This window comes from Arachis stenosperma, chromosome 3 (genome assembly GCF_014773155.1).
Source record: "Arachis stenosperma cultivar V10309 chromosome 3, arast.V10309.gnm1.PFL2, whole genome shotgun sequence".
Taxonomy (NCBI): Eukaryota; Viridiplantae; Streptophyta; class Magnoliopsida; order Fabales; family Fabaceae; genus Arachis; species Arachis stenosperma.
This window is the reverse complement of record NC_080379.1, coordinates 12,094,669-12,106,395: the sequence shown is the minus strand read 5'-3', so window position 1 is coordinate 12,106,395 and position 11,727 is coordinate 12,094,669. Positions and strand designations below refer to the sequence as shown.

The following is an 11,727-nucleotide window of genomic DNA, read 5'->3' as shown; positions in this document are numbered from 1 at the left end:
TTGTCTAAGTTAAAAAGCTCATTCATAATTTTGTATCAATTTGCTCATCTTTTTTTTCTTTCTCATTTGCTATTTTAGTTCTTCCAGTAAAGAAAATATTGCGATTGGCCTCTATCACCTTTTTCCAAGTGGTGTGCATTGTTGATAGGTGACAACAACCATAAGAAGTTTGAAGTGAGTCGCAAAACTACCAAGGTGGACTTATTTGTCCCGTTTTGAAAAGGTTCTCTCCACGTGTGCATCCTTAACGGTCAGGTCAGCATAACAGGAGCCACATCAAATTTTTTTGTTGGGTCTGACGGATTCATATGAACAGAGGGATTCATATGTCCAACTTCTAAAGAGATCAGAAATTTAAAAGTATTTTTAAATCGTCAGGACGAAAATATTTACAGAACAAAAAGTCAAGGACCTCTTTATCCTTTTCTAAAGATATTAGAACAAAATTATGTCACTATTACACTTCACATGAGGCTCCAACCAGGCTCTTTCTTCATCCCAGTCCAATTCAACGAACTCCTAATCTTGGCCACTTCTTCCCACTGTCCTACATCTGCGCAAATATTAGAGAGAGAAACATAAGCTCCAGCATCACTTGATATGAACTCCATAACCTTTTTGGCTGCTACCTTTCCAAGTTTGAAATCACCATGGACTTTGCAAGCAGCAAGCAGAGTTTCCCATATTAAAGCATCAGCCTCAATAGGCATCTCATTTATGAAACTTTCAGCTTCTCGGACTCTGCCGGATCGGCCTAGCACATCGACAATACAAGCGTAATGTCGATGACCAGGTGTAATGCCGTAGTCTTTGAGCATTGAATTAAGATAGAAGAAGGCTTCCTCAACGAGCCCACTATGGCTACAAGCTGATAAAATCCCAACAAATGTTACTGCATCAGGTTTTACTCCATCTTTTCTCATTAGTTCATAAGCTTCTAAGGCCTCTACGCCTTTACCATGATAAGCATAGCTCACAATCATGGATGTCCAACCTATTACATCTGGCTTCTCAGCATCATCAAACGCTTTTCGGCAATCTAAAATACTTCCACATTTTGAATACATTGTCATTAGCGAACTTCCAATATAAACATCTGCTTGTAAGCCTAACTTTCGGATGTAGGCATGCAATTGAGTTCCGATTTCTGATTGATACGAAATTGCAGCAGCTCCGAGAATGGATGAAATTACAGCAGAGTCCACTGATACATCAGCGAAGAGCATCTCACGGAATAATAAAAATGCCTTTTCAATTAGGCCCCTTTGGGCATATCCTGCGACCATCGAAGAGCATGCAAATGCATCCTTTTCGGGTAGCATATCAAACAGTGTCCTTGCCAAATTCAAGCTTCCACACTTCGAATACATATTTACCAATGCTCCACAAAAGGCTAAGTTTTTTCCTATTCCTAAACGAAAAGCATAACCATGAATTTCTTTACCCATCTGCAAGGACTGAAGAATGGAACAAGCAGATAGAGTTGGTATTAAGACCATATGATCGGGGAGAATTTTTTGATATATCATATCTCTAAACAGCTGAAGAGCTTGCTCTGCATATCCATGCTCTGCCAAACCAGCAATCATGGAGGTCCACGAGACATTGTCTTTAATTGGAACTTGCAGAAAAACTTTATAAGACTCCTCCAAATTGCCACACTTTGAGTATATTGTGAAAAGGGAACAGCCGACCGAAGCTTCAGTCTCGAACCCAGACCTTAAAGTGTAACTATGCATCTGTGTCACTAAAGTCAAGCAGCTAATAATACTTAACACACTACTAATACAATACTCATTAGGTTTCACTCCTTCTCTTAACATTACCCGGAATAACTCAACCACCCTCCTAGACTTTTGGTTCTGCGCAAAAGACGACAGGATGGCTGCCCATGTGCCCTGATCCTTCTTATTTTCCATCTCATTGAAGGCTAATTCTGATAGTTCAACTTCTCCCATTTTTGCATACATGTTGATCAAAGCAGCCCCAACATTAAGATACAAATAGAACCCTAATTTTAATATCAGGGAATGAATTTGGACTGCCAGATCAATCATTCCAGGTTTTGCACACGCAGAAAGCACACTCGTAAGGGTATAGCTATTTATCTCCTGCCCTATTTGCCTCATATCTTTGAAAAGCTTTAATGCAGAAAAAATATCATTATCTTGCACAAACCCAGAAATTATTGCCGTCCAAGAAACCACATTATGGACTGACATATGTGAGAATTCTCTAAAAGCTTCATCCATACACCCAAATTTGGCATAAAAATCAACAATAGCAGTCTTGACAAAGATATCAGTTGCACAACATTTGACAACACAACCATGAACAACTTTACCCATCTGCATATCTTTAAGGATACAACATGCCGTTAAGACGCTTGGAAATGTATAACTATTTGGCATTAGATATGCTCGCAACATTTGGCAAAACAAATTCAAAGCAACGCAGCTTTCTCCAGTTTTAACTGCCCCAGCAATAATAGTATTCCAACATGCCACATTAGTGCATGAAAGATAATTAAAAAACCTAAGAGCCTCCTTAAAGCCATGGAATTTGGAAAACGTTTGTAACATTTGAGTCTGAACAAAACCACTGGAAAGGAACCCATTTTTCAAAACAAGTGAAAAAACTTGCTCACCAAATAAAGGACCTTGCAGAGCAACACAAGCCGAAAGAACACTGCAATAGCTAAACTCATTAGGATCGGCACCAACCGAATGCATCCTACTAAACATCTCCCACGAATTCTCAAACATTGAATTATGCCTATAACCAGATATCATGATGTTCCACGAAACATCATTTGGAATAGGAATTGAATCAAACAGCTTGCGGGCAACAACCATGTCAGCAGATTTGCAGTGAAAATCAAGCAAAGAATTCACAGCGAAGATATCAGACTGCAAATCACAAGTTTTAATCAAATGGGCATGCATGAATTTTGAGTTCCAAGCAGTGTGCTGACCTGAAATCTTGTAAGCAGGTAGGGACTCAAAAGGACTTGAAAAATTATAATTGTCTTCGTGTTTAACATAACGAACAAATGGGCTTTCAATGAAACCGAGCGAAGTGGTGAATTGGCAAGCAAGTCGTGAGCTTGTTTTGTGGAAGCTTTGAGTAAGTAGAGAATTCATAAGAATCATACGAGGGGCAGATAATGTTACCACCATTACCACTCTCATCTAGAAAATTGAGTGTACTGAATGCATTATTTGATTTGTATTGAAAATTCGTGCTAATGTGCAGACGAGGAGGAATTGCAACAAAGCAAAACAGAAAGACTTGCATATTGTTCTGGTTTTCCAAAAGTTGCAAAGCTTTTTGAGATACTCAATGTTTGTTTAGAACTTTAGATCAATTTCTTTTTTGAAAAAATATTTTTTTAAAATCAGGTACTTTTAAATATTAAACATGTTTTTCGACAATCTACAATACTTAATTTTTTTTTAATTTAATAAGAATACAATAATAAATATGTACTTAATTTGTTTTTTACAATTTAATATTTAATAAAGTATTTTTATTTAAATATTTAAGTGCTGTAGGTCAAAACTAAAGTTTTAGGGTTTGTTTGGTTTTGTGTTGGGAAAAAGAGAAGCACAATTGAGTCAAAATATATTTTGAACATTTTATTTTTATGTTTGACAACCTTTTTTTATCCTTTGAAAGTAAAAGTGATTTCACCTCTGAAAGCAGTAAGCTAAAAATTGGCACCGGATTTGATGGTCCCATAACAAAACATGTTTTTTAAGTTTTTTAATAACTGCTAAATAATCTTTTTTTAATTTTAATTACAAATTAACCCCATATATTTTATTTAATTATAAAAACTATTTTTATTTTATAAATTATTATTTTATCATTTATCTATTATGTTTATTAACAATAAAAAACAAAAACAATAACGAATTAGATCTTCGATCGCTCGTAATAACTTTTTAGCAATCCTGATCGATTAAAAGTTTATCTTTGATCTGTTACATCCCTCGAGCGTTGTGAAATCGTGTCTCATAGAGAATCAATCGATTGAATTAACAAAACAATCGATGGAATTTCAGGTTTCCCATAACTCAATCGATTGGATTGGACTTCAGGTTATCACAAAATAATTGATTGAAAGTTGCAAGGCAGGATGGTTTTTGCAAAAATCAATCGATTGGTCATATTACCCAATCGATTGAACGATGACTAGAATGTGGGTTTTTTATAATTCAATTGATTGTTTATATTACCCAATCGATTGAAAGCTTCAAATCAACTTGAGGTCTCACAATTCAATTGATTGGTTGTGTTACCCAATCGATTGAAGTTTGTACGTGACTAATGGTATATTCCAATTTAATCGGTTGGTATGAGAATTCAATCGATTGGGATGTGATGAAAATAAGTTTTTTTTTTTCTGAATTCAATCAATTGGTAATGTAATCCGATCGATTGAATTTTGAAATGCGCTATATATTAAACCTGGTAACCATGCATATTCAGACTCTCCCCGTTTTAAAACATAACAACACCATTTCTGCACCTTTCTTCTCTCTCTAAATCCAGAAAGCTTATCTCTTCTTCTTCTCCAATCTCACCAACATCCACTCCAAACTGCATACATATTATTAATCCTCATCCAAATTCTTACAAAACCCACCGAACCAATATCCCGAAAATGACTAGAACTAAGAACGCCAAAAGAGCTAAGGTTGAGGGTGAAAGTTCTGCATTTGCCAGACTAGTTGCTTCATCCCATTACATGGCAAGGTGGCTGCTGTCTCCGAGGACATTGAACAACTATGTGGAGAAGTTCGAGTCAAGGGCGATTGTTCCTCCTAGGTACATAACAGCTGAGTTCATTCATGATAGACATTATAATTTGGTCTGGAATGCTTTGTAAACACAACACTTGACTAATTTTGTACAAACTAAAGATGATTATTATCCACACTTGGTTAGGGCTGTTTATAGTATTTATATTATGTTGTTCCTGAAACTGATGAAGAGGGTGAGGAAGTAATGTCGCTGATTGAGTTTGATTTAGGGTCACGAAATTATAGAGTTACTTTGGAAAAATTAGCTGAACAATAGAATTTAGTTTATCATGGGGCAAAATTTACTGGAGGTATTGCGGCAGATGAGGATTGGAGTGAATATAATAGATTGGATTGGTTTGCAGAGTCTACAGTATGAGAATCCACATATGGATGCTAGAGGTAATATAAGTTGCAGTGGTTTGGATAATGAGCAGCGTATATTGATGTATTTATTTTCATACATGTTGATTCCAGGAAAACATAATCATGGAATCTTGTTTAATGAATATATTCTAGTGTTTTGGGCTATGGTGACTGGAAAGGAGATAAACTGGCCTTATTTTATGGTTCATCATATGCTTGAAATGAAGAAAGAAAAATCAAATATTGGTTTATGATATGCTTGCCAATGGACCAAGATTTTCACCTGACTTGGAATTGACTTGAGTGAAGAGAAAAGTATCGTCATGAGTAATGTAGCCAAGATTGATGACAACATTTTAAGACAGATGGGAAGAGATCTGAATGCCCAAGAACCTCAGATCCAAGGACAACCACAAGACCCTGAAGTGCAAGTACAATCCTAGGAAACCCCACCACCACCGCCTCCTTCGCCAATAATGCGAGATTTGATGCATGAATTGCGAAGCATAAGATTATATATGGAGGGGCAATTTGCTGATATGAGGCAGCGTCAACACAGGAAAAATGAAGCTATCAATCATCAAGGAGAAGCAATTGATCTTCTATACACTAATCTAGGCATTACAAACCCAAGGGACATCATCCCAAGGCCTGGATCATGAAGAAAATGTGTCGAAGAATGAAGAAAATTTGTTTCAGGGTCTTAAATTGTTTCAGTTGTTCTTGAAATCAATTGATATGCATTCAATCGATTGAATTAGGAAACCAATCGATTGAAGAATGCTTGCAATAAGGAGTTTGTATGCATTCATTCGATTGTTTTATTAGTGAAATCGATTAAAGTATCCTTAATTACTGATTCAATCGATTGTTTTGTTAGTGCAATCGATTGAATTATCCTCAATTACTGATTCAATCGATTGTTTTGTTAATGAAATCAATTGAAGTATACTCAATTATTATTTCAATCGATTGGTAAGTGCTTGAACACGTATAGTACTATTCAACTAGTTTGTTCCTGTTTTTATTTGATTATTAGTGATCCGTCTAATCTTGTTATTATTATTATTATTATTATTATTATTATTTGAGTATATATCTACTTAAAAATAATTATAGATAAGATATAATCATATGAATTAATAAAATTTACTTTGTTAAATTGTAAAATAAAAATCAAGATAAAATTCAATTTGTATTTGATTTTGACCAAAAGATAAGATAACATAAAAATTTTTAGAATTGTTCACTTAGTTTAAAAATTTAAAAAAAGATAGAATTCAAATTTGATTATCTTTATTGAGTTTATATATATGTGCTCACTCCGACTAATTTTTTATACTTTGACAAATTATTTTAAGTATTTGCCTTTCAACCAAATTTACTCATACAATATTCTTCAATTGATAATAATCATGGATATTCCTCCTAACGAAGATTTAGTCTCAATGATGCATGTAATACACAGAATATGTCACTGGCTACAGACTGTGATCTTATCACGCTTGATTTCAGTAATCAAATTGGAACTACAATTCCTAGTGCTATGGTAAGACGTAATGGGTTTTTAATTTTTAGTAGAATATATTATGAGTAATTCAATCTTTTATGTTTTCTTTCTACAGGATAACCTAGTTATCAATGACGATGTTATTCAAAACAAGGATCTAAATAAAAGTGAAGAATTGTCTAGTAAAGTGGAAGAGGTCCTCCTTAACATGCAAGTAATTTAATTTGGCAAATAGTAATACAATTTATATTATGTAATACATTTTATATATTATAAACATTTTTTCGCCATTAGTTGTGAATAGAGAAATCTTTGTCTTATTCCATTGACAATCTTATCAGAACAACCATCACTCTTTTTGTATTTTTACATTTATATGAAATTATTTTACCTAAAATGTTTGCTGTCAATGAGAGTTGTAAACATGGCCCGAAACGAAAAAATTGATAAAATCCTTGAATCTGTAAGCCGCATTGAGACAATGATATCACAACTGAGTCTATACAATGATTTCGAGACTCTGACCAAACTTTCTTCACAAAAGACACGTCCATTCTCAAATAGATTGAAGGTTAAGAGTTCGGATATTGATATTCATACTACTATATCAAACAATGAGGATAATCTTATTGAACTGGACAAGAGGTCTTTCACTCACGATGATGCGTTCAACGTCAAAATCAATATGGACAAACCAGTATCCCCAACTATAAGAGCCACACTGAAAAAGAAAAATATATCAAAGGTATATGCATGTGTAGTAAAATTCATGCATCATATTTTTTACTAGTATATTCCTCAAATGATAATAAGTGTTTACTGACCTACTTTTTTTCTTAGGGTAAGACTATTATGAGGACGCAGAAAAAATTACCATTCACTCCCCCAGGCGGAGTTAGAAAGCCAAAGATTGAGCCCAAATCATTTAATAAATCCAAGGTGTCTTATGCACTGTGCCAACCCACAAAAGACTATAGAAGACCTGTTTATTTCTTTTTCATTACCAACGTAATTACCTCTTAGGCACCAATCTTTAATTATCTAGTTTGTTATGAGTAGTGCTAATTAACCATCTAGTCTACAATGTTCATTGCTAATACTTTTGTGTTAAACTTTGTAGTCAATGAAGTGTAAATTTATGTCAACTCCAACTATGCATCTTTTGGAAGATCAGATAAAGGCCTGTGCATATGCATTTTCAGCTTTGCTAGATCCATCGTAAGTTAATTTGATATTATCTGTGTTGTCGATCAATGAGGACACATCTAATGTGTTTTGATTTTTAATTGATACAGTGAAGAACTTGTGGTAACAGATACAATCAGAGCAACTAGATCAGACTTTGATAATTTCATACCTGACAGACCCATTACTGATAAGGTACACAAATCATCTATTAATTAATTTACATTTGATTCTCTGTACAATCTAGTAATATATTTGGATTATGGTTCATATTCTTGAATTAGCGGCATTGAGATGCACTGATGAACAATCTGATGTAAGTTTTAAGACAACATGACAACTTTCATTAAGATTTGTGGTAATGTTATATAACCTCTAACAAGATAATTTTAATGATTATAAGTTATAAATGTAATGCTGATATAGAACCATACTTTATCATGTACTAACAGTTATATGAATGCATTAATGAATTAGGTGGATGTCTTCAACAAGATAAATTTAATGTAGAAGATGGAACACTATATTTATAAATTTATGCAACCTACTGCTGATTTAAAATTTGTAAGAAATTTTTTTTGGATATTCTTTGTTGAATATAGTTTTTCCTTATCAACATACATAACTCACGGGCAAATTTTCTGGTGGTCTAGATATATGTTCCTATTCAAGAGGGTGACCACTGGTATCTAATGGTAATCTCGGTTGGCGATCGCACAATCTATCACTTGGACACTCATTTTAATGATGAGAGAATTCACTATCGTGCACATGTTATCAAGACACTAGTAAGGCCAAGAAATTTTTTTTATAAGCTTATTTGCTGATATTTTGTTTTTATTATTTAACTAGTTAATTGAAATCAGGTAAATGTACTAAAACAAGTTATCATGTCGAACTTTTACAAGGATGATATCATTCAAGAGTATAATAAACAACTTCATTACTACAAAATTAAAAGGCCAGAAGATATACCTCAATGTAGTTCAAGCTGAAACTCTGCAACTTGGATAATTAAGTGGATGGATATGACTTTTGAGTTTAAACCAAATGGTAACAATAAGGTGGACATTTATAAAACAACTCTCTAATATTTAATCCCTATTTTTTTGTACTAATTTATAATAAATAAATTGCAGCTTGAAGATCACGATCTTCGCATGATAACCGCTGTGCATTTACTCAGGAGTCGGATCAACCAGAAAAAGTCACAAATTAAAGCGTCGGCCAATGAGTTTTGGAATATGCACACAAACCATGAGATGTAAAGGTACTAGTAGTAATCTAGATAAATTATAATACTTTGGTTATTGAGTATTTATTTGTTATGTTTGGTGGATATACTTCTTTAGTTATTTTTCTATGACTTCTTAAATAGATATTTATTGCTTTGTGGCTTTTACAATTTTTCTCTATTTCTATGCACTATATAGATATTTTAGTTTAAAAAACTCATATTTTTATGATGAAGTAATGTCATTTTCATTTATTATTTCAGCAACAATGCCATACAACTATTATGTCTTGTGAATTATATTTTATTTTATATAATTAATTTATTTAAAAAATTTTCTATTTTTTTATTTGTTTGTATTCTATTTTGTTATTTTCATATGTTCAAGATTTGACCTCTATTGAATCTTGACTAAAAAAAAAAGGACTCTACAATATATACCAAAGAAAATTAATAATCTGTTCATATATTGCTAAGACATATGCAATATATATGTTACAAATTTTAAACAATTCTTCCTATATTAACGTGGTTCTAAAATGGACATACTTAATTCATTAGTAGGAAGTAAATTACTCTAATTTGGTGAAGTATGATAAATGATCTTTCAAGTCATAAAGATTTTTTTTTCTTAAATCCTCTTGTTCATATTTTGTAAGGCGTATTTTAGATTTGTTTATATTTGTGGAGCTTCCTTTTGCACTTATGTGGTAACTTCAAAAGTTCAATGTCACAACGTCATTGAGTACCAAAAAACAATAAAATTATATAACTAGCTGCTACGTTTACGATACAACTTCTTTGGCAATGTGGCTGAGGCTTGTCCTAGTGACAAATACAAGTTCTTTAGAATTAATATATGTGCTGGAGAGAACAATAGTATCATTCTTGGGTATTATCATTAACCTAAGATATGATAATTCTTCATTATGTATTAAACTCTATCCCATTAGTACACAAACATGTTCTTACTTGTAAGAGTAACTAGAGAATCTGTAAGATAGATAGGCTTGACTTTACTTAGTTCTGGTGCATCAGCAGCATAATAGGAGGAGGTGTAGTAGTTTAATCCAATAAAATCAAAATACCCTCTTAAAATCCCTGATTGATATGAAGAGAACTTTGGCAACCTATTTCCCACCAGAAGCTGCATGGAACTTGGGTAGTGTCCTTTTGTTATTGGCTTCATAAACCTGAAATTTCATTATTTGAATCAGCTCTCATGTGAAAGTGAATTCATATGACAAATAAGCTACAGCAGCATATAATTTACAGTGAATTCAAATGACAAAAATTCTTGTGTTCTTGCTTTTATTCTAATTCACTAACTATATGTCATGTTAGTCTTCATTTTCTTCATCACCTAATTTTATATTACATATATTTTTTTTTTAACCATGAATTTCATCGAACTTTTAACCAACAGATTAGAGCAAGAAGCATATAAGAATTTCTCAATGGCAAGATCATGTAGTAAAATCCACTAATGAGTCTTTTTTTCCTCATTAAGAATTTACACAATCCAACTATGAAATCAAGGGCTCTCTGTGCAGCATGATGATCCAATTCTATATCATGTGATGGCACCATCAAAAAATAAGCCTTAGCCACATTGCCAAAGAACTTGTACATCAAGAACAGACATCATGTCCTCACCCTTAATTATATCTGTCTTAACTCTATTCAAAATCATCTTTATATCCGTACTTCCATCACATTCAAGCAAACCAGTAACCGTATCAGCATCTCTAAGGAAAGTTATATCTAGTGTGGTTATCAAAATTTGCATCCCGATTCAAATGATATCCACCCCCAAATGCGATAAATCAAAACAATATTCAATATTCAATATTCAATATTAGTATCATAAAAATCAATCCTTGTTCCAACCCAACCCAAGAGAGAAATACGGTATACATAACAATAATTCCAAGTAACAACATTTACTTACTGGCAGCGAGAGACATACAACGGCAAAGACAGAGAGAGGGAGAGCTCGAACAAAGCTTTCACGCGATGGCAACAGAGCTTTAACGCAACGGCAACAGAGCCTCCACACGTGAACACAAAGAGAGAGTTCTCAAACAGAAGAGACGACGACAAAGATTCCACACGCGATGGTGCTTCCACACGCACGCCTATACCCAGCAGAGAAGCGTGGCGATGAAAATGAGAGAGGCTGTGAGGCTGGGGGCTGGGAGCTGGTAGCTAGGAGCTAGGAGCTAGGAGCTAGGGGCTAGTGTTCTTCACTTTGTTCTTTCAATTTCCATTTTCAGTTTCAGAGAGGAGATGGTGGGAATGGGGTTGGGGTTGCATTAGGCCGTTAGGGTATTAGATCTAGGTTTTTTTTCCAGCCCATTAAACGACGCCGTTGGTGGGGCAGTTGAAACCAGAAACCCACTAAAAAACCGTCCGGTTCTACCAGTTTACCAGTTAAATGCCAATTTGACCGGTTTTTTTATCGATTTTTTGCTAAACGATATTTATTTGACAATTATTTCATCTAAAAAATATAAGCACGAATATTGGAAGAATATATAAAATTTCATTATATAGTATAAAAAAATACAGATACAAATATGAAAGTGATTCTCTACGCAAAAATATTAAGTTTATGGAGGTTG

At 33.7% G+C, this 11,727-nt stretch overlaps 1 protein-coding gene across 1 annotated transcript; it reads right to left on the bottom strand.

Annotated features, from left to right (window-relative positions):
- Positions 1 to 215: 215 nt before the first annotated feature.
- Positions 216 to 3,300, bottom strand: LOC130970169 (pentatricopeptide repeat-containing protein At1g74600, chloroplastic). Its single transcript, XM_057896162.1, has one exon. It carries the CDS (start codon positions 3,189 to 3,191, stop codon positions 465 to 467), a length of 2,727 nt encoding a protein of 908 aa, XP_057752145.1. The 5' UTR covers positions 3,192 to 3,300; the 3' UTR covers positions 216 to 464.
- Between the last annotated feature and the right edge of the window lie 8,427 nt (positions 3,301 to 11,727).